Raw genomic sequence first — 24,602 nt, 5'->3', positions numbered from 1 at the left:
TAAATTCTGACTTTATAATTTAACTTCTCTTTTAATTTTATATTTATGTATTGATTATTTAAGTAGGCTTAACACCCAGTGTCGGGCTCAAACTAATGGTCCTGAGATCAAGAGTGGCATGCTCTTCCTACTAAGCCGGCCAGCCAGCCAGGTGCCCCTTAACTTGCCTATCTATCATCTATCTATCTATCTATCTATCTATCTATCTATCTATCTATCTCTATCATTTATTTATGACTTGCCTTTTTAAAAAGCAGCATTTCATTGTTGAATCTTTTGGGTCTCTGGTATCCCGTTAACTATGAAAGATTTTTGCTCCTTACCTTCTTTTTTAGAAAGCAACAACATTTCATTGCTGATTCTCTTGGGCCTCTGGTACCCCCATTAATTGTGAAATTTTTTTTTTGTTTTACTTGTGCAAAGCTACTGAAGAGCTACTCTCCATATGTCTGTATTAAATTTCAGCATATTTGTTTGCCTTCATTTACTACAGGCCAACTTTTACTAATCTATTAGTTCTGGGCTATTAATCATTCTCTCCAACTGGTGTCAGTGGTAGACTGTGAGGGTTTACCCTCTCTCCCATTTTGTAAGTCATAATAATGAAAATTCTTTTTACAAAGTTCTTTGCTATTTTAGAAATGAACAAACAATAAACATCCAAACATGTTTATTTTCTTGGTTTACTTTAAGTTTGTTTAAGAAATTATATGTATTTCAAATTATACTTGAGACAAAGTAAGGTTGTGTGGATATTTTTTATTTTATTTTTTAATATTTTATTTATGAGAGAGAGCTAGAAAACAAGCAGGGGAAAGCAGAGGTTGAGGTAGGAGCAGACTCCCCACCAAGCAGGGAGCCTGACGTGGGGACTTGATCCCCGGATTACGGAATCATGAACTGAGCTGAAGCCGATACTCAACCAACTAAGCCACCCAGGCACCCCTGTGTGGATATTTTTTAAATGTTAGATCTATAGCATAAGAGCATTGGGATAGCAAAGATTTTCTGTTGCTTTATTCTTTGATCCGTATTGTTCTGAATACCAGTCAAGAAATATGTAAAATTCACTCTTTTAGCCAGTTCTTTTGTTCTTATATCAGAACCGTTTTATGCAAGTGATAGGGAATGCCAGTTCTTAAGTGGAAAGGGAATGTTAGTTTATGTACTTGATAGGTCTGGGAGTAGAGCTGGCTTCACATGTGTTAAGGTCTCAATGATATCACTCCTCTGTTTTTCCTTCATATCTTGGCTCCAGTCTTATGCAAGCTTTTTGGTGTACCACTAAGAGGATTTTATACACTTTATAACTACTAGTACATGGACAAGAGAACCTCTTTTCTGGTAGCTCCCACAAAAGAACTGTGATTTTGTCTGATTGGATCGACTAAAGTTCCCCTTTTTCCCTGAAACAGTTGCTATGGAGAATGGGTTGAAGAGTTGGTTTACCAGAAAGAATTAAAGTTACTGGTTGTTATGGGTCGATTTGTGCCTCTCTCCCACTCAAATTCATATGTTGAGGTCCTAAAATATGACTTGGAGAGAGTCACTAGAGATACAGTTAGTTGAGATGAGGTCATACTGGAGTAGGGTGGGCCACTAGTACAGTGATGTCTTCATCAAAAGCAGAAATTTGGACACAGACATGTAAGGAGAATGCCGTGTGAAGATTGGAGTTATGTTGCCACAAGCCAAGAAACTACCAGAAGTAGGAGAGAGGCCTGGAACAGATCCTTCCCTAGTGCCTTCAGAGGGAGCTTGGCCCTGCCAACACCTTGATTTTGGACTTCTGGCCTCCAGATTGTTAGTAAATTTCTGTTGTTCTAAGCTGCTTAGTTTGTGGTATATTTTTATGGCAGCTCTAGCAAACCAGTGTGGTGATCATGAATTTATAGTAATACCAATCCTGTTCAGTGACTTTCTCAGCTGCAGCCTCAAAGAAAAGAGGGTAGTTGGATTCATCCAGGTTTGGGATTTTGCTATATTTGTGTGACCAAATGACAAGAGGAGTAAGATTTTAGGTTATTGGCAAGAATATTATCGAAATCGTGCATCATTGTATCTAAACTGAATGAGGAGGGAAGTATAGTAAGAGAGGGTCTGGTGGTTCAAAGTCAAAATGAAAGGGCCCATGGCTAAGAGGTCTTATAGAGGCAAAGGACTATACCTTGAAAGAAGTCATATTTGGAGAGCAAGATGCTCAAAGTATGATTTAGGAGGAAGAGCGAGTGCTGGTCAAGGTAGAAGGGCTAGGAAGGATGTGACCATGGGAGTAAGATAGTGAGTGGGCCATAGCATATGTATAGCTCCATGTTTTGCAGTGAATACTGGAGTTAAGAGGTCTAGGAGGTAAGAAGCCAGGTTGTTGGATGGGTTGTTTAATCTATGATATAGTCATCCATTGGTAATGAGATTCAGAGTAGAGAGGAAGACAGTGAGTTGCCAAAGCCTTAGATGAGGTAGAGACCAGGTTAGAAGACACCAGTGTTTTGTTTTGTTTTTTAAATATTTTATTTAAATTCAGTTTGCCAACATATGGTAAACACCCAGTACTCTTCTCATCATGTGCCCTTTAAGTACCCATCACCCAGTTCCGCATCCCACCACCCTCCTCAGAAGACTCCAGTGTTAAGGAAAAGAAGAGAGTAATTTTATTGAAATGTAAGAGCCTCAAAAGAGTAAAGCTTTATTTATTTACTTTTTAAGTAGGCTCTGCACCCAGCGTGGAGCCTGACATGGAGTTTGAACTCATAACTCTGAGGTCAAGACCTGAGCTGAGATCATGAGTTGGATATTTAACTGACTGAGCCACCTAGGTGCCCCTATAGAATTTAGTGATTCATCACTTGGATATAACACCCAGTATTCATCCAACAAGTGCCCTCCTTAATGCCCATCACCCATTGTTTTTTTTTTTTTTTAAGTTTTATTTTATAACTATTTATTTATTTATTTTAAAGATTTTTATTTATTTATGCTTGAGAGACATAGAGAGAGGCAGAGACACAGGCAGAGGGAGAAGCAGGCTCCACTCCATGCAGGGAGTCCGACATGGGACTTGATCCCGGGTTTCCAGAATCCCACCCTGGGCCGAAGGCGGCGCTAAACCGCAGAGCCACCAGGGCTGCCCCCCATTGTTTTGTTTTTAAAACAAAAAGTTGAGTAACATAATGTGGACAAGCTGTGGGGGTAATCAAAGGGGATTTTAATCCCATTTCTGGACCCTGAGATAGGCTGGATGTTAAAACTGGACCATCTGAGAGTGCTATCAGGGAGGTAAGAGATTGAGTTCCATTGAGAGTGGGAGGTTGAAGGTAATATTTTGAGAAAAGATATGTCTGGTTTTCTCTTCAGGACAGGACCAGGTGTTATTTCATGTTGGTAAGGAGGGAACATTCTCAGTAGAGGTTGAGGAAAAAAATGACTTGCTTACTTTTTTCTTTATGTACTAGACAGTAAACTCCTTGTAAGTAGGGACTATGTATCACTGTGCCTACCTCAGTCTTTGGCAAGTAGTAGGTTGTCAATAAATGTTGAATAAATGAATTTATACTTCCAACAGTATTTGAGAATTTACTGTAAGAAGGAATTTCATTAATAATCATTCATTCAACTAATATTTATTGAGGGTTTTCATATGTAGATATGGTGGTAGGTATTGGGGATATGATGGTGAACAAGATAGATAAGGGCTTCTGCTCTAATGGAGCTCACCTTAATGTGAGGGCTGTAACACACACACACACACACACACACACACACACACACACAGGCAAAATTAAAACAAGTCATAGTAAGGGGTTTCTGAAGGAAACAGAAACAAGCAAGACTGAGGTAGAATATAAAAGAGAAGAGGACCTACATCATAAATGATCCAAAAAAAAATCTTAGAATGGGTAGGTAACATTTAAACTAAGTCCTAAAGAAAATGAAAATACCAACTATGATTTTCAGGAAGAGAGAATGACACTTGCAAAGTCTGTGAGTTGGGACAGAATTTGCTCTTTAGAACTGATGTCAGAGTGGGTTTTAGAGAAAAATTTTTTTATTTTTCTGTCAGATGTTTGGGAGATATCCAAGTGGAGATGTAGAAGGTTAATATAAAAGTTTGGAGTTAGAGAAAGGGTCTGAAGTAAAGGTAGCAGTTTGGTAATCATCAGCGTTAGGTGTGGTATTGAACAATGGAAATGGATATGATCACCTGGGTTAATGTATAAAAAGGAGGTTGTGAATGTCCTTTGTAAAAGGTAAAGTGCTATACATATAAATACAGGAGATAGTTACTTTGTTTCATTTCTTCCTTACTTGAATTGTTAGAATTCATGTATTATTCATGCTTAAAGATAATGCTTGTCCCAGTGATTTCTCTTTATTTTGGGCTGTCTAGACTGGTATGTGTAGGGCTTCCTGTCTTCTGAGGAGAGACCAGAGCTACTCTTTATATTCATTCTTTGTCACTCTGCCACTTAGATTTTTGATCAGGTTGGGCTGGATTTTTTTTTTTAATTTTTTGTAAATTTATTTATGATAGTCACACAGAGAGAGAGAGAGAGAGGCAAAGATACAGGCAGAAGGAGAAGCAGGCTCCGTGCACTGGGAGCCCGACGTGGGATTCGATCCCGGGTCTCCAGGATCGCGCCCTGGGCCAAAGGCAGGCGCCAAACCGCTGCGCCACCCAGGGATCCCAGGTTGGGCTGGATTTAACAAAAGCTGGTTTGTTATTGGTCTGAGTTGTTGGTATGGTTTGTTTACATCCACTGTTTTTCGGTAGTATACGGCTATGGCATCTTTTGAAATCCTTTTGTTTACTTGAAATACCTTTACCTTTCATTTCTGATAATCTCCAAAGCAAATCTGTTCTTAGATCTAGATTTTGAAAGCTTTCTTAACAATACTCCTAGAGTTCTAGGAGTCACAACTCATTTAATAATTTAATAATGTACTAGGTGTCTTCTAGGGACAGAGCAGTAGGTTTAGGTACCTAGGGTTCCAAAAACCATACAGGACTCTTGCCCCTCAAACAGCTTATACTTAAAGTTGCAGTGCTCCATTCTGCAAACATGCTAACATCTCATGTTTGTCCCATAACAAACCATTTTAAATTGGTAACATAGTAGGCAGAGACCTAGGAATACTTCAAGAACCGTATTAAGAAAGCTTTCAAAATCTGTGCATTCTCTAAGTGAACTGCATTCTCTAAGTGAACTGCCCAGATGCCTGCTTGTGTTACCTTAAGCTTCTCATCAGCTTTAAAGGTGAGGACTGCTCACAGCACTTGCTTTTTTCTCCATCCTCTACTCAGCTTCAGGGTTGTTTTCCTTCCTGAGTTTCATTATTATTGACGTTCTTTTGATGCTTCAGACATGTTCAGATTGCTGTTTCCTTTTGTCAGTTTGAATTGCCCCTTTTTATTTTCTCATTCTTCTGCTTACTGTTCATTTTTATCCTGTTTTCCTTTGTATTGTGAAATATACAAGTCTGTTTTAGACATCACAAGAGTGTCAGAAGGATTTAGTCTCCTTTGCAAGCCATTCACATTGAGTAAATTATGTATATAAATGAATAGGCTTTTCTGATTGTATTCATTACTTTGGCCTTTGTACCTGCTGTTCCATCATTAAAGGAATTGGTGGTTTTGGTTGTGATTGAGTAGTTGAAAGGATGTCAGGGCTAGTTCCACTTCTGGTTCCTCAGTTCTCTTGAAAATGGAGCATTAAAAGGCTGTATTCTTAATAAGCTGAATTTTTGTGTGTTAATATGTAAAAAGTACTTGCATGGCAAATTACCTGGAAAATTGTGTGCATTGTAACATTTATTTTTTTTATAACACTTATTTTTCTATGTCTACTAGTACTGAATTGTTACTTGTTTTCTTAAATTTTTAGATTGACCAAAACAAAACAGATTTTGGGTGGTTTATTTAGAAAAATAAAATCTTTCCCATTGTCTTCTTTTCATTACCTAGACTTCTGTATCTGTTTGCCTTTATACACAGTGTTCTTCCTGTCTGGATTGCTGCCTCTTTATTTCATAGTGGTCTTCAATAACACGTTTACATGGCAATTTGCAAAAAGTACTATAGAGAGGTTGCATATATCCTTTATCCAGTTGTCCCTAATTGTAATACCTCATATAATTCTACTACAATAGCAAAACCAGGAAATTGACACTGGCACAGTTCATAGGACTTATTCAAATGTCATTGGTTTTATAGACACATGTGTGTGTATTTGTATGTAGTTTTATGCATATGAAGTTTTATCATGTGTGGATTCATGTAACTAGCAACAATTAAGATAACTGTTCCATCACAAAGATTTTTCATTTTCTTTATATTCATACCCACTCCCTTCATTTTATTAATTTATACACTGGTTATTTTTTTTTTATCATGTTACTCACTGGTTACTCTTCATTGTGTGGCCCTGTGATTAACGGAAAAAAGATAAACGTTATGTTTTAGAGGTTATTTCTCTATTTTTACCTTTTTTTCCCCACATCCTTCTATAACTATTTACAATAAGCCTAATAACACTAAAGTTTCAGTTCATTTTGTGCACTATAGAATCATAGTCTCCTATGACAAGACCCCCAAAAATGAAACTAAAAATTCCATGAGGCAATTCTTGACATTTATTTATTAACCTATGAATTTCCCTAATAACCAGGGCCACCATCTCCTCTTCTTCCACCACCACCTTCTCCTCTTCCTCCTCTTTTTTTTACTACCTGGTATTCTTTGGTGTTAGATTACCTGTATGTTTTGCTAGATTATGTTGCAATAAGAAATAACGCAGAATATCGGCTTACAATAACAGAGGTTTAATTATTGCTCACATTATAGGTTCCCTAGTAATCAACTACAGTTCTACTCCATGATTCTTTTTCATTTTAGGATCCAGATTGCAAGAGCACCCCCTATTTGTGACATACTGTTCTCTTGGTAGAGAGAAAAGAGCAAGAGTTAGTGGAAACATAGCTCTTAAAGCTTCTACTTGCAGATGGAAGTTTCTATTTCACTGGCCAAAGTAAGTCTCATGGCCAAGCCAACAACAGTAGGGTTGTACTTGCCACAGAGACACACTACAAGTCACATGGCAACTGGCAGAGGTGTTAATGATACTTTGAAAAGAGGAGAATAGATGAGAATTATAATGCAACCTACCTTAGGATGGTATAGTATGCAATACCTCTGTAGTAACTTTTTTCTTACTGAAGTTTATGATACTTTAAATGTTTTTTTCTTAATAAAAATAGCAGCTCCTTTTTTTTTTTTAATTTTGTTTATTCATGAGAGACACAGAGAGGCAGAGGAAGAAGCAGGCTCACCGTGGGGATCCTGATGTGGGACTCAATCCCAGAACCCTGGGATCACGACCTGAGCCAAAGGCAGACACTCAACCACTGAGCCACCCAGGTGCCCCACAATTCCTTTCTTTTTCTTTGTTGCACTAGTTAGAATATTGGTTCAAGCCAAAATCACACTGGTTTAAACAGAGAGAGTTTATCTCCCTTAAGCAACTGTCCAGGTAGGGTAAGTGGTATAGGACAGACATAGCATCTTTATGATAGTATCTGGGACCTAGGCCCTTTTTCTCCTGTTGTTCTTTTATTCTCAACCATGTTTTCCATCTCAGTCTGGACAACTGGTCCATATTCTGCCAACATACCTGTATTTGACAAGCTGGAAGAAGGGCTAGGAGGTAGAAAACATTCTCCAGACTTCCCTGTAGGTGCATAGACCTGGGTTGGACACATTATTTTTTTTTTTTTCCTCATTCCATTGAGGAGAACTGGGATTGTAAGAGAGGCTGGGAAATGTAGCTTTAGCTAGGTGTCCACGTGTCCAGATAAGGCTTAGGGGTACTGTTCTAAAGAAAGAAGAAAGGATATTAGGAAACAGGCAGCCATCTCTTTAATTAATTTAATCCATATGAGACTTATGAAAAATAGATATTACTAGCACTTTACAGATAAGGAGACAGGCTTCTAATTTTATTTTGTATTTATTTGAGAGAGAGAGCATGAGCAAAAGGAGGGACAGAGGGACAAGCAGACAATCTGCTGAGTGGGGAGCCCAGTGCAAGGCTCGATTCCAGGACCCTGAGATCATGACCTGAGCCAAAGACACTTAACTAACTAAGCTACCCAGGCTCCCCAAGGAGACAGGATTTTAAAGAAGTGAAATAAGTGGTTCAGGTTCATCTAAGAAGTAGTGGAATTGGACTTTGGACATCTGATACCAAAGCTTGAGTATTTTTTTACAAAACTGTATTTGCTTTCTAACATCTATTATTTACAAGCCCTTAACATTTTTTCAGAGTAGTAATAAATAGCTACTGACTCTTTAGAAGGAATTCTTATATTTATGAATATTTTACTTTGTGGCAACTGATGAATTTATTATATAGCTAATAAATAATTGTTTTTAAGTGTTAGAATTTTAAAAGGTCAAATTTTTATTTGGACAACTTTAAAAGTTTTCCTTTAGAAATTAATTTAGATACTAAAAATTCATATGCAGTTTTGAATATGGATTTCATATTTTGGGGATTTTTGTATTTTCCCTCAATTTGAAAATAGCTTTATTATTTTAATTATAAAAATAGAAAATGCTTATAAAAAAGAATACAGAGTAGTACAACAAAGAATGTAAAAATAATTTATACCATTTTAGCTATATGCTAAATTTATTTCTGCATTCATTATGTGTGTTGTGTATCTGTGATTTCTTTTTGATTTAAAATGATATTTCAGGAAAAAAGTTTTTGCCGAGACACACCAAAAACACTCTTTGGTCTTTTTGCTTGATGAGTGAATTGGCAATTTGGATAGCTTTTTCCATTCTCACTTAGCTGTATCGTATTAGTATACTAATCAATACAGGGTGTACTTTAGAACACTTTAGTGTGCTAATGCCTTCTCAAATGTGTTTATGTAGTAACCAATGAGTCTGTAATGTGAGGATTAGTAAAGTACAATTTGGAGCTCAGAATTTCTTTTTGTGTATGAGATTCCCATTCCTCTCCCCTCAGCACTAAAAATTCAACTGAATCATCTTTATAATTTAACTCTTCATTATAGATGGAATGTATTTTATTTGCTTCCTCTAGTAAAGTATTTTCACCCTTATCTATAAGTAGGATGGATATGTAATTTTTTACCAAATTTGGACATTTTTGAGAATGAAAGGGATACTTATAAATATTTAAAATTCTGAAAGTTTTTTGAAATATATTTTTTGGCATCAAAATGATTTCATTACATTGACAGGTAAGTATAGTAGTTCTAGACAAAGACAGTTTTCAGAAATAAAATTATTAAAACATACTATAACAAAATTAAGTCTTTATATTAATTATCACAATATTTGCCATTTATATATGTATACAATGGAATATTACTCAGCCATTAGAAACGACAAATAGGGATCCCTGGGTGGCGCAGCGGTTTGGCGCCTGCCTTTGGCCCAGGGGGCGATCCTGGAGACCCGGGATCGAATCCCACGTCGGGCTCCCGGGGCATGGAGCCTGCTTCTCCCTCTGCCTGTGTCTCTGCTTCTCTCTCTCTCTCTCTCTCTGTGACTATCATAAATAAATAAAAAATTAAAAAAAAAAAAAACGACAAATACCCACCATTTGCTTCGACATGGATGGAACTGGAGGGTGTTATGCTGAGTGAAATAAGCCAATCGGAGGAGGACAAACATTATATGGTCTCATTCATTTGGGGAATATAAAAAATAGTGAAAGGGAATAAAGGGGAAAGGAGAAAAAATGAGTGGGAAATATCAGAAAGGGAGACAGAACATGAGAGACTCCTAACTCTGGGAAATGAACAAGGGGTGTAGAAAGGGAGGTAGGCGGGGGGTGGGGGTGACTGGGTGACAGGCACTGAGGGGGGGCACTTGATGGGATGAGCACTGGGTGTTATTCTATATGTTGGCAAATTGAACACCAATAAAAAATAAATTAAAAACAATATTTGCCATTTAACAGCTTGGATAAATAACCTCTCTGAGATTAGGTATTAACATAATCCAGAAGATTCTAAAGGAAAAAGACCAGTTGGCTGCAGACCTAAGCTCCATGGAAAAGTCTTTCTCTGACCTCTTCAAGCGGTTTGAGAAACAGAAGGAAGTGATCCAGGGGTATCACACGAATGAAGAATCTCTGAAGAAGTGTGTTGAGGATTACATAGTGAGGATTGAGAAGGAGGGCCAGTGGTACCAGGCCCTGAAGGCCCACACAGAAGAGAAGCTCAAGCTGGCCAGTGAGGAGATCGCTCAGGTGCGTGGCAAGGCCCAAGCGGAGGCCTTGGCCTTCCAGGCCAGCCTGAGGAAGGAGCAGATGCGCATCCAGTCACTGGAGAAGACAGTAGAGCAGAAGACTAAGGAAAATGAAGAATTAACCTGAATCTGTGATGACCTCATTTCCAGGATGGAGAAGATCTGACCTGAAGCCCTACTTCCCCCCTTCTGTACATCTGTCTGTCTGGGGAAGATTTTGTGTTCTTTCCTCTCACTTAACCTCTGGTTTTTAAACTAGACTACTTTAAGAAGAGTAAATAAAATTTCCCTTAGGTTCGCCAGAAAAAAAAAAAAAAAAAAAAAAAAAAAAAACAACCCACCAACAAAAAAACAGAAAAAACTGGGTTTTCCAGAGAAACAGGACCAACAGGATAGACATACACACACATTCACATACACTGATTGACTGATTTTAAGGAATTGGCTTATGTGATTGTGGATGCTGGCAAGTCCTAAATCTGCAGGCCAGCAGACTGGGGACCCAGGGGTGAGCTGATGTTGCTCCTGAATCTAGAGGCTTTCTGGAGGCAAGATTTCTTCTTCCTCAGGGGACTTCAGTCTTTTCTCTTAAGATCTTCATCTGATTGGATGAAGCCCGTGCTTAACTGACTGAGCCACCCAGGTGTCCTAAATGTTTATTTCCTAATCTAGTTTTATACCCATTAAGGCTATAGGCCCAGCCTTGTTGCTTGAAGATTTTTTCCTGTTTGTATTTCTAACTAAGCCTCTCTTGTCCCTCTCATCTACTTAATAAGTGCTGTCAAATCCATTTTACAAACATTTGTTCAGACCATACCTTCTTTTCTGCCATTGCCAGTGTTCAGGTCCTCTATTGGGTCCATTAAAATTATTTCCTAAGTAGCTTCTACTTTCCGTCCTATTTTCCCTCTTCACAAATAATCACCGAGACCTAATACTACGTTAATAACTCTTGAATCTGTCCTCTTTGTCTATTCTCAATTTCTTTACTTTTACTGTGGCGTGTGAATCCCTTAAGTTGCCTTTTACAAAACTTCACAATCTTCTTTCCAATTCCTGATACCATTCAGAATTTACTCTTTTCTTTCTTTTCTTTCTTTCTTTCTTTCTTTCTTCTTTCTTTCTCTCTCTCTCTCTCCCTTTCCTTTCCTTTCCTTTCCTTTCGATTTTTATTTATTTATGATAGTCACACACACACAGAGAGAGGCAGAGACATAGGCAGAGGGAGAAGCAGGCTCCATGCACCGGGAGCCCAATGTGGGATTTGATCCCGCGTCTCCAGGATCGCGCCCTGGGCCAAAGGCAGGCGCCAAACCGCTGCGCCACCCAGGGATCCCCAGAACTTACTCTTTTCAAACATTAACTGAGCTTTCTGTTGATTGCAGGCCTTTGTGCATGCTCTTACCTCTATGTAGACTCAGCCTCTTCCCCTTCTCATCCATACTTCAAATGCCTGCACTGATGTCACTTCCTTGAAGTCTTCTTGGATTTCCTTCCTGGTTCTAGAACACTCTTACACATTCATGTACAGGTGAACTTGAGCCTTCAGACATTAATACTCCTATGCTGCCTTTCAGATGAGATAGTAAATCTGTTCATTAGCAGTCCAGGGAACCCTTTGAACTGTGGTATGAACTCCTTGCCTACAAGCATTTCAGATAAGATGATATAAATATCTTTTTGTTTATCAGCTTGTATATTCACTTGATTATTTTATCAAAATGGTTTTGAGTTGTATTCATAGGGACCTTGGACACTTAGGTAGAAGAAGATGAATGCTTTTGGACTTTCAACTGTCTATATATTGGGTTTCTTGGTAAAATTTTGCATGAGGAAAAAAGGTTTTGATGACAAAAATAATTTTAAAATTCTTGTTCTAGAAAATAAAAATAAATTCTTGTTCTATTTTTTTCTACTTGATTCTTAATAATCCATATGGCTGCCTTTATCCACTTTCCCTTCCTCCTTAAAAGAAACTAAGCCAAACTGTTTGAAATAAGGATATTTTACTCTTACTCATCTTTGTTTCACAAATTTCTGTTGAATGAATGCAAATATACAGATGATTGATTAGTATTTAATTTCTAATTGTTTGTTTATTTTAGTTATCAAGTGGGAATCCTATATATGAAAAATACTACAGACAGGTAAGATTTTTGTTTCTTTGAATATAAAATTGAATTTAAAAATGTTTTTTCAACTCTTGATTGTATATTTGCAGGTTACCAGCCAGCCAAACACATTTGATGTGTCTTGTTTTCAATTTCCTGTGCTTTAACCTTTTGTTTTGAGTGCTTAATACTTTTGACAAGCTATCAGAAAAATGAAGAAAAGAGATAATTAAGCCCGAACACTTAATTGTCTTAAATGTCTATCTATCCATATAATGTGTACTATTAGATTTAGGTTATAAAATCCATATAATATTAAATATATTCATGCAGATATAAATATAGAAATTAATTATAGCAAATAGAAATGACTTTTCTGTTGTTTTTAAGACTTATTAAAGTTTAGGGGCACCTTGATGGCTCAGTTGGCTAAGCAACCAACTCTTGATTTAAGCTCAGGTCACCATCTCAGGGTTGTTGGATTCCCCTTACTCCCTCCTCTCTCCCGCCCTGTGTCCCTTTCCACTCTTGCTCGTTCTCTTATGTGCATGCTCATTCTCTCTCAAATAAATAAAATCTTATAAAAATACTTATTAAAGTTGAATTTTCGCAAAGTTAAAACTATGATTCTCATAGAAATACAAGTATGAAATGCATGTGAGTCAAGGATTTTATTTACCTCAATTAATTACTGGGAGAACCAGTAAGATGTAAAAATGAGAATATGAGTTGTAGAGATTTATATTCTCCACTAGACAAAATTCATTTATTGGTATGGGTAGGAATCATTGCATTGCTATGTTTTCTATAATTTAACTTCTATTCCTAAAGAATCTTGGATTGCACTATTTAAAGCCTTTGCTGTTTTTCCTCTATCTTGAGAGTAGGGCCCAAATCTTAGAAATTCTTTCCCCCATATTTCATCTGCAGTACATAGGAATTTGAATGAATTTATCTCATTTTGAGATTTCCCTGTCTGTTGAGGTTTCTAGCCTGCTAAGTGACCTTGCTTTACTGTCTCTGAGACTGGGACCTTATAAACTGGGTTGCAGAAAACTGGGAGGGCTTTCTAGACATTGTCTCTGCTTAAGTCAGTCCTTTTTCCTTAATAGTGGCTTGTTCTTTTTGAATAAAAGATCATTATTCTCACATAAGCCATATTTTATACAATTTATTTACTCAACTATATCCTTTTTTTTTTTTTAAGATTTTATTTATTTATTCATGATAGTCACAGAGAGAGAGAGAGAGAGAGAGAGAGAGGCAGAGACACAGGCAGAGGGAGAAGCAGGCTCCATGCAGGGAGCTCGACGTGGGATTCGATCCCGGGTCTCCAGGATCGCGCCCTGGGCCAAAGGCAGGCGCTAAACCGCTGTGCCACCCAGGGATCCCAACTCAACTATATCCTGATAAAAAGAAAAAATTATTTAACCTGTTAATAACTATATTGCCATAAAAATAAGAACATTCCATTGAAAGATTTGTTTTTGAGTTCTGAGGTCAGTGAAAATCAGATACCATTGAAAACTATTTCATTCAGTTTATAAAAGCAGAGCCTACTAAATCAATATAAGGAGAAAAAAGAAAGGGCTTTTCCACATATCCATTAGAAAACAGAATATTAACAATAATACCAACAGTATTCCAAATTAATAACCATAATTAAATATTCCCCAGCAGTTCATTAAGTCGTGTGTAATTAATTCTTCTTCCCTTGCTTGGGTCAGGAGTCTGCTTTCATGAAATGTATCTAATTCTGGACTGCACAGTTCTGGATCTTCTGACTTAGTCCACTAGTATAGACTGAGACTTGTCTAAAGTGATGTCAGTTCAGAAGTCTTTATTAAAAAGTCTGTATTTTGAAGTGTTAATAATTCAGATTATATGGGATAGTTCTTTCCGTGAGGCTCTGAGACTGTTTATCTTTGATGAAGACAAAGTTCTAGCCTATAGCTTATGGCAGGGCAAGTGTCACAGTACAACAGAAACTCTTGTATGTGACAGAGACTAAATGGCTGTGTTTAATTTATTATAGTAACCAAAAGAAAGGAAGATAGTCAAATTGTAATATGATACATAAATATTTCATAAAAGTTTGATCAGTGTTTCCCCTGCTAGGAATAGATATTCCCTTCTCCCTGCAGTCAGGGAGCAGGCAAAGTAGAAGGAGTCCTGGAGATTTTTAGAGGCAGGTTTGTTAATATTTTTGTACTAATTTGTTACCCAAAATTTGAATTGGGCAATTTTTTTTTTTTGGCAATTTTTTTTCTTCTCTCTCTCTCTCTCTTTTTTTTTTTTTCTGAGTGATTTATTCCACATTCAAGCACTTGAAAGAAAGGATTTCTCTTTTGCATCTTTGCTGGGATTGGCCTGTCTGGAATGCTTTGTATATGTTTACAACAATCTTAATCTTTAAACTGGAAAAACAGCTAGCTCAAAAATATCCTTGTATCGTGTTACTTTTCCATGACTTTTTAAAAATTTACTTTTCATTTTTTTTTTTAAATATTTATTTATGATAGGCACACAGTGAGAGAGAGAGAGGCAGAGACACAGGCAGAGGGAGAAGCAGGCTCCATGCAGGGAGCCTGACGTGGGACTCGATCCCAGGTCTCCAGGATCACGCCCTGAGCTGTAGACGGCGCTAAACCGCCGAGCCACTGGGGCTGCCCCTGTGACATTCTGTTTTAAAGGAAAGTTCCTATCAATTAGGAACTTAAGAATTTAAAAAGTATTTCCTTAAGTTTATTATGGAATCACTGCTGGTTTTAGAGCTAATACTCCTTTGATTTTTTTTTTTTTTTAGGTGTTACAGTTTCTAAGAATAAATATAAAAGCAGAAGTTAATGATTTAAAAATGTTTGAAAAAACCCCCAGATCTACAGGTACTCCCATTTGTCAGAAGTCCTCTCCAGGAAATGCTGCCCTTTCTTGGCCTTTGTTAGTCAAAGGATTCCTGTCCCCTTTAAAAAAGTCAGTTCCCAAGTCACAGGGAGGAAGGCAGGTAAAATGATGATAACTTTGTCTCTATGGTTGTCAGCAACTTATGGTTTAAATCTTTTCAGGTTGATACAGGCAATACTGGAAGGGTATTGGCTTCTGATGCTGCTGTTTTCCTGAAAAGATCAGGGCTTCCTGACTTGATACTTGGAAAGGTAATATTTATTCATTTTAATTAGACTATAATGAATATTTATTTAGTATAAATAAATTGGATGCAAATTTAGAAAGATAACATCAAAAAACTTAGAACTGAATCATTGAAGCAGTTATAGTAATGGTAAAGGGAATTTGTGGTGCAGTGATTTACTCTTTTGAAAAGTAAGGGGTTTTTCGGATTTTTAGAAAACCAATTACTTTTTAGTAGGATGAAATGAGGAAGGAATAGTACATTTGGGTATTGAGGGAGAAACAGTGCAGACTGGGAACCTTGCCACCCACTCAGAGAGTTGGCTCTGTCTTTGTTTCCTGTACTATAACTGTCTCTAACTGTGTTTAATTTGTGGTGAATAGAGTTGGGGATGAGAGACTTAGAAAAGAGCACAAAGAAGTGGAAAGTCCCTCTCCTGCTAGATCTCCTGGTGAATCCTTATACATGATACTGATATTAATTATTCACAAATAAACATGAACTGTTTCAGCTTGCCTGTAAGGAAGAATACCATCTTAATATGGACCTAAAATCAAGGTAGTATGTTCTAGTAGAAAGAGCATTGAATTTGGAGTTAGAACCTGGGTTAATGAAAAGGGCATTGGACTTGGAAGTTAGAACCTGCATTTCAGTTCTTTTCTTGATGCCTTGAATGTTCTTGAGCAAGTATCTCACTGGGCCATAGTATCTTTGTGTAGGGTTGCACTAAATGACCTTCAAGGTTTCTTCCCACTTTTAATTCTGTGATTCTTAAATCTGATGACCAAAGAGAATGAAGTTGTAAATTGCAGGGATTTAATGTATCTTTAAGATGATTTTTGTTTAAAAAACAGATTGACTTTTTTTTTTCTGAATTTCAGATTTGGGATTTAGCTGACACAAATGGCAAAGGAATCCTGAACAAACAAGTAAGATTCCGAGATTCATATGAAAAAGTTTTTGAGTGCTTCAGAATAAAAAATAACAAGGATTTTTTCTAGTTTTAAACTAGGAATTGGTTTTTTACCAATATTAGGTTTTCCAAGGGAAAGTGTTATAACAGTATATTGGAAAATATTTCCAATTCAATAGACATTAAAGTAACTGATTCCCAAATGTTAGTGTTAATTTGGTAACATTGTTCTCCTGGAATGTCGTAGCCTGTTGGGGCTTCTCTAACATGATAACATAGACTGGATGGCTTATAAATAGCAGAAATGTATTGCTCACAGTTCTGGAGGCTCGAAACACAAGACCAGGCTGCCAGCATGTTTGGGTGAGGACTATCTTCTTTGTCACAGACCTCTTGTTGTATCCTTCCATGGCAGAAGGGGCTAGGGATCTTTCTGGACCCTCTTTTTTAAAGCATTAATCCCATGAGGCCCCCATTCTGATGCCTTAAGCATGTCTCAAAGGCCCTACCTCCTAATATCGCTACCTTTGGTACCCTGTACAATATACTTACTTGTGAGTATTCTGTCTAGGTCTTACTTTTGGCATATAAACCAAAAAATGGTTTACAGGCCATGAGTAAACCCTAGACTAGAAATATATGAAAGTGATTATGAATATTAGACACCATCAGTATACTTTGAAATTTAGCTTGTTAGGGATGGATTTCAGGACTGGAGATGGGTAGATTTCCACAGCACTGAATTCAAAGCTTGCTGCATGCTGATACATTGGCTGAGCACTGCTACTCAAAATTAGTTCCCCTATATGGGAACAGCTGAAGCAGCATCAAACTCCAAAAAGGGATGGGAAATTTAGATGAGAGAGTACGAATCAAGTCTCTTAATTAAGATTCTAGGGCTAGATTATAGTCCCCAATAGAGCCTCTGGGCAGAAGGGCTAATTGGTACGTTGGAGACATAGGAAAACTAGCTTCATATGAGCAGCCAGAGTACTGTGCGCTCAGTCAGCAAATATTTGTTGAATACCTGTTTTGAGTCAGGCTTTGGAAATGCAGGCGTGAACAAGACAGATATGGTCCCTGTCTTCAAGAGTTTATAGTGTAATAAATTCTTCACTCTGATATTACTGAACTTCGGATGTTGAGTTGAGTTGTCTTTGTTATATATATCCAAGTGGCTGGATTTGTGGATCTGCAGTTTAAACTTTGATGTTTGCATGAGAGAAGCAGATTTTTGAATTAACATGAAACAAAGGGAAAAAAACCAATATTTATTGAGTTTCTATGTGCCAAAAATGACAGTAGGTGTTTTCGTTCTTATAGTATGGTTTTTATTTTGTACCTCATATTACATGGCAAAGGTATTAGAAAAATTTTATTTAACTTGTCCATGGCCTCACAACTTTAAGTGGCAGAACTAGAATTTAATGCAAGACTATTTCACTTCAGAGCCTGTCCATACTATGGGAGGGGACCTGATTACCTAAGAGTAATTGAATCTCTTATAACATGAGAAAGTAAAAAAGGTTGATTTTGGAGGACTTAGAATACCAGCATTTATTTTTATTTATTTTTTAAAGATCTTATTTATTTACTAGAGAGAGTATACATGCATGCCTATGAGGGAGGAGGGGCAGAGAGAGAGGGAGAAGCAGATTCCCCACCGAGGAGGGAGCCTGATGTAAGGCTCTAACCCAGGACTCTGGGATCATGACCTGATGCCCCAAAATACCAGTATTTAAAGGTTGGGGGAGGCATTGACTCCAAGAGATTTGAAAGGTCAGAGGAAAAGTAGGAGAGTTTTATGGAGCTATGTTGGTGGAGGAGAGTTTCTGGGAGTTATCATACTGTCCAGACTGCCAAAAGAACAAGCAGAATGAGTTGAAGTTTTTTGTGTTTTGTGTTTTGTGTTTTGAGGCTATTGTGTTTGGTAGCTAAGAAGTTATTTGTGACATAGGCAGTGGTTTCTCTAGCTAATGGTGGAAGTTCAAGTGGGATTGCATAAAAGCTTATGGAGTGAATGAAAAGAGAAGGGGAGATCTTGAAATATCACCTTTTTAAGAAATTTGTGAGTGAAGGCAAGGTGTTACATAAAGCAGACAACCTGCAAGGTTCTAAGAATAAGTAAGAATTGGGTAAGAATGGTATTGGTGAGAATAGGAGGTTTGAGAAAAGTGGTGAAGGGTTGATTGCATCAGCAACGATACTAAGTTGAAAGTGATTAAAACTGGAGTAAAGGCTTTTGTTGTGTTTATTCCCAGACCGAAAAACAGTTGCTTCAGCATCTCTGCATTTATTTATTAAATTTTGAACTGAGACTTAAAAGGCCAAAAATCCAAGGACCTTTGGGAGAGATTTACAAGTATTTTGAAGTGAAGCAGTTATGTAATTGTTTTAGATGCTACACAGTAGCTCTGTATTCTCTGTAGCTTTCCTGGAATAGCAGTGGTTGAATCACTTGAATGATTGGTCCAGTTTCAAAATTTATCATCTTAAATCCAGAGATGACTTTTGATAACATTCAGTTGTTATTTTCTTCTGGGTTTTTTTCCAGACTCTTTTCCTCACTTAAATGATAAAAACCATTTTTAACATCAGTAAGCGTTCTTTGAAGAACGTATTAATCTTTTTTTTTTTTAAATTTTTTTTAAATTTTTATTTATTTATGATAGTCACAGAGAGAGAGAGAGAGAGAGGCAGAGACACAGGCAGAGGGAGAAGCAGGCTCCATGCAGGGAGCCTGATGTGGGATTCGATCCCGGGTCTCCAGGATCGCGCCCTGGGCCAAAGGCAAGCGCCAAACCACTGCGCCACCCAGGGATCCCAAGAATGTATTAATCTTGTATAATTTCTACTATCTGTATTATCACAGTTTATTTAAATATTTTCCCATTTATATTAACACCTTTTGCTATTTATAAGGTTAGGAACGTCTTTGTACATAGATATCTTCTGAATTTTACAGCAAGTGTTTTCAGGCAAATGTGCTATTTGTTGCTACATTAAGATCTTGGAGTAATTATGAATTGTTTTACATTTTCAGATTGTAATGTGGTTGGATGGTTAGATAGGTAGATAGATAATTAATGTACTTAACTTCATGCTTCTCTTTCTCAGGAATTCTTTGTTGCTTTGCGACTTGTGGCATGTGCCCAGAATGGATTAGAGGTTTCTCTGAGTAGCTTGAACCTGGCTGTTCCTCCACCAAGATTTGTAAGAAATGATCTTAAGTTTAAATTGTACTTAATTTTTAAAATGATACAACATGATTTAAAAATTAAAATTGCTATATTAAAAAATAATTTCCCTAACCCCTATCACTCAGCTACCTGATTTTCTTTCTTAATGGCTACTGTTGTTATTAGTTTCTTGTATATTCTTCCAGAGTTACTATATGTGTATTTATTTATTTTTTAATTTATTTTTTAAAGATTTTATTTATTTATTCATGAGACACACAGAGAGAGAGGCAGAGAAACAGGCAGAGGGAGAAGCAGACTCTCTGCAGGAAGCCTAATGTGGGACTCAATCCTAGGACTCTGGGATCACACCCTAAGCCAAAGGCAGACACCTAACCACTCAGCCACCCAGGCATCGCATTATATGTGTTTTAAAGAAATATAAATACCCACTTCCTCATTTTACATTGATTGTAGTGTACAATTAATAAACACAATTCTATACCTTTTTAAATAATGTTTTAGAGATCTTTACATAAAAGGGTATTTATTCTTTTTAATAGCTGTATAGTATTTCCTTGCTTCTATTTACATAAAAGTTTTTAAATGTTTTATTTAAATTCCAGTTAATTAACATACAGTGTTATATTAGTTTCAGGTGTACAATAGAGTGGTTTGTTACTTGCCTACAACACCCAGTGCTCATCACAGCAAGTGCACTCCTTAATTCCTGTCACCTATTTAACCTATCCCCTCCATACCTCCCCTCTACCATAATTTATTTACCTTCCTATTGATAGGCTTTTAGCTTGTTTTTAATCTTTTATTATTAAAAAATGCTGTAATGAATAATAACCTTGGATATATGTCATTTTACATGTACAAAAATATATGTGCATATTCTCAGAAGTGGAATTGCTGTTTCAGAAGTTTGTGCATTTGTGGAGTTTTCATATGTAATATCAACTTGTGTTCCTTAGTGGTTGTACTCGTTTACAAACCCACCATCAGTTGGTCAAGTGCTCTTTTGCTAACATTCTGTTAAACTTTTTGATCTTTGTCAATTTGAGAGGTGACAAATGGAATGTTGAGTGTAGTTTTAATTTGTCCATTTGGTTTTACAGAGTGAGTTTGAGTAGTTTTTCTCATGCTTATAAGTCATTTTCATTACCTTTATGTGAAATGTCTGTTTAAAGCTTTTCCCATTTTTCTTAGGTTATTGATCATTTTAAAAATTGAATTCTAGAGGTTATGTATATATACTGCATATACACACACACACATATATTTTCCTAGTTTGTCAATTTGTCTTGAAATCATAGTGATTTTTTTCATAAAGAAGTGATTTTTTTTTATGAGTTACTAGGATTTAATTTTTTTATAGTTTATTTTTTCACATTTATGTTAGTCTTGATATTAAGTATGAGTATGGGTTCAAATTGATGTTTTTCCAGGATGGCCACTTTATAAAATAACCGGTCTTTTCCTTACTGATTTGGAATGCCACCACAGCCATGTATTTTTAGTTCCTTTCTGGATTTTTTTGTTTTTACCCATTGATCTGTTTATTCATATGCTTACCTAACATTGTTTTAATTATCATATTTGGTAATTTGTATGTCTAATAGGGCTGGTCCTCCCTACTCTACCCCCCTTTCCAGAAGTTTCATGGCTCTTATTTATTTTTTGTTGTTTTAGATTTTATTTATTTATATGAGAGAGAGTGTGTGCACAAACGAGGGAGAGAGTTAGAGAGAGAGGGAGAAGCAGACTCCTTGCTAAGCAAGGTAACCTCACTTGGGGCTCTCAGTCCCAGGACCCTGAGATCATGACCAAAGCTGAAGGTAGACGTGTAACTGAATGAGCCACCCAGGCACTGTGGCTCTTGTTTTTAAATTTAAAACTTTAAAAGTATTTGCTCTGAGTATTATGAATTTAACTTCAGTTTTGAGAATTTCTGCATTTGTAAGTTTAGGTAGGGAATCAGAGGGTTAATTTAGGGATTTGTTTCCTAACTATATTATTATAAAAATGTTTCAAATATATCCATCTGTCTCTAAAAGCAGATAAATATAACAACTTGGGCGTGCTGTTAATAGGTTCATGTTCTTGTAACTTAAGAAATCTTAAGTTGGGTTCTTGTCCCAGTTTACTTTCCTTAAATAGTGTTCGGAAAAAGTCATCCGTTAACAGGGCCACAAATATTTCTGTTACATTCAGATATCTTTATCTTGATATCAGTTGTAATAAGATTTCTTCTATAACACTAAATGTTTCAGTTAGTACTCTAATATCATTTATGCAGCTAGCTTAGATAACTCAGTTTTTGTTTCATTCGTATTTAGATGAAAGTCTAATAGAGCCAGTGTAAAATAGTGTCTTGTGTGCATTGAGTTCCATATTTTGTATGAATGTATTTAAATCCAAAGACCTTTTTCTTGTTTATTGATGTGAGGTTTTCAGCTCTTCATGTGCTTTATTTATTTATTTATTGTTTGTTTGTTCGTTTGTTTGTTTGTTAGCATGATACCAGTAGTCCTTTGCTCATCAGTGGAACTTCTATAGCTGAGCTCCCATGGGCTGTAAAAGTAAGTAAACTTTGTAACTACTTTTTCCTTACACATTGCTTTGCTTCCTAGCCATTTAATCCTCTCCCACTACTACCAAAATCTATTGTAACCTGCATGGGATTTTCATTTTTTTACTGTAGGGGAAATACTGGTACTAGAAATCTTTTGAGAGATCTTACTATTCTATCAGTCATTTTGAACAGTTAGTATGGCTTAAATGCATTTCTGTTATAGTATAAACTAAAAATGGTGATGTCATATTCTTATATTAATGAAAATATTTTATGAATAGGTAGTTTACCCTACTGGTATTATTTCCTGTTTGAAAATTCTGGTTAACCAGATAATTCTCTTTATGGCTCTAAAACAAACAATTTTGTATGAAATCTTTTTCTGAAGTGGATATTTTGCATTATATCTATTGGAGACATCATGCTAGTTATGTCTCCAATTTAAAAAATATTATCAGGGGGATCCCTGGGTGGCTTAGCGGGTTTCACACCTGCCTTTAGCCCGGGGCACGATCCTGGAGTCCTGGGATCGAGTTCCGTGTCAGGCTCCCGGCATGGAGCCTGCTTCTCCCTCTGCCTGTGTCTCTGCCTTTCTCTCTCTCTATCTCTCTCTCTCTCTCTCTTTGTCTATCATAAATAAATAAAAATAAATAAAAAATGTTATCGGGTACCTGGGTGGCTCGGTTGAGTGTCTGCCTTTGGCTCAGGTCATGATCCTTGAGTCCTGGGATCAAGCCCATCGGGCTCCTTGCTTAGTGGTGAGCCTGCTTCTCCCTCTGCTCCTCACTCCACTTGTTCTCTCTCTCTCTCACTCTCTCTCAAATAAATAAAAGCTAAAAAATAAATAAAATCTTATCAGCTTTTAAAAATTTATCAGATTTTAAAAATCATAGTATCTAAATAATATTAGGACTAGGATATAGCAGATCAAATGACTTTTAATAAATATGTATAGTTTTGTCCGAAAGTCACTTGGTTTCTATGTCCATATATGCCTGTGTGTTATTAACTAATTTAAAAAAGTATAGGAATCTGGCTTTGACTGGGAAAATCATGACTGCTAATTTTTTTTAAGATTTATTTATTTATTTTAGAGAGAAAGAGGGCGTATACACACAGGTGCGCGCGTGCGCACACACACACACACACAAGTATAGGGAGAGTCAGAGGGAGAGAATCTCAAGCAGATTGCCTGCTGAGTGCAGAACTCAACTCAGGGCTCGACATGGGCTCCATCTCACAACTCTGAGATCGTGACCTGAACCGAAATCAAGAGTCTGACTCTCCACCAACTGAGCCACCCATGTGCTCCATGAACAATAGTTTTTTTATGTTATACAGGTAACTTTCCAGGATTTTAGGGATGTCCTATTATCGATAAAAGAAAATCTTAAAAAAAAAAAAAAAAAGAAAATCTTGCTTTGGAAAAAATGGAAGAAACTAGGTGTTTATTCCTATGGTGGTTATTTTCTTTTTAAAATCTGAGTTTGAAATATGACTTAATACCATGTTGAGAAGGTCGTAGAATGTCACTAACTAGCTTGTGTGTTCTCACAAGTTATTTCCTTGCTATGGATTTCAGTGAGAAGGTTGGACTAGATGCTCCTCTCAGAGCCCTTCCTATTACTAAATTCTTTTGATTAAGCTAATAGTAGAAAATCAAACATAGTGTTGCAGCTACGAAAGGAATGGAAGGGATACTGGACTCTTGAGTAACTCTTGCATAACTTTTAGATTGTTATTTATAATATATTTTGATGAAAGCAAAAAATGTTTTAAAAATAATTTTTAAGAATATATTGCCTAGAGGATCCCTGGGTGGCTCAGCGGTTTGGCGCCTGCCTTTGGCCCGGGGCGCGATCCTGGAGTCCCGGGATCGAGTCTCACATTGGGCTCCCAGCATGGAGCCTGCTTCTCTCTCTGCCTGTCTGTGCGTGTGTGTGTGTGTGTGTGTGTGTGTGTGTGTCTATCATAAATAAATAAATAAATAAATAAATAAATAAATAAATAAATAAATAAATAAATCATCTTAAAATATATATATATATTGCCTATTCTTTGAGGATTTGATTTTTATAACTGCAGTTTAAATGCTTTTCACCACTGATTAACTTGTGATCTTTTTAATATTATAGTCTGAAGATAAGGCCAAATATGATGCAATTTTTGATAGTTTAAGCCCAGTGAATGGATTTCTATCTGGTGATAAAGTGAAACCAGTGTTGCTCAACTCTAAGTTACCTGTGGATATCCTTGGAAGAGTAAGATATTATTAAATTCTAAATGTAATTTTTATGTATCTCATTTTTGTATCTATCAGGGGCGCTTACAGCTCATTGTCAAAGATTACACAGATTTTATTTTGAGGTTATTATAGAATTTTTTTGTGTTCTGCTTTAA

General features: G+C 36.6%; 1 protein-coding gene across 3 annotated transcripts in view; it reads left to right on the top strand.

Moving 5' to 3' along the window:
• EPS15 (epidermal growth factor receptor pathway substrate 15) overlaps positions 1-24,602 on the top strand; it is a 137,278-nt gene that overhangs the window by 21,650 nt on the left and 91,026 nt on the right. For 2 of the 3 annotated variants that reach the window (XM_041738368.1, XM_041738366.1), the window contains exons 2-7: positions 12,394-12,435; positions 15,465-15,554; positions 16,411-16,458; positions 19,560-19,655; positions 22,144-22,209; positions 24,338-24,463. In XM_041738368.1, the coding sequence (XP_041594302.1) occupies positions 12,394-12,435; positions 15,465-15,554; positions 16,411-16,458; positions 19,560-19,655; positions 22,144-22,209; positions 24,338-24,463 (468 nt within the window). The remainder of the gene's footprint in view (positions 1-12,393; positions 12,436-15,464; positions 15,555-16,410; positions 16,459-19,559; positions 19,656-22,143; positions 22,210-24,337; positions 24,464-24,602) is intronic. The other variant, XM_041738367.1, reaches the window with a different exon arrangement.

This window comes from Vulpes lagopus, chromosome 23 (assembly GCF_018345385.1).
Source record: "Vulpes lagopus strain Blue_001 chromosome 23, ASM1834538v1, whole genome shotgun sequence".
NCBI lineage: Eukaryota > Metazoa > Chordata > Mammalia > Carnivora > Canidae > Vulpes > Vulpes lagopus.
Note: the sequence above shows the minus strand (reverse complement) of the source record. Positions and strands in the feature narration are given on the sequence as shown.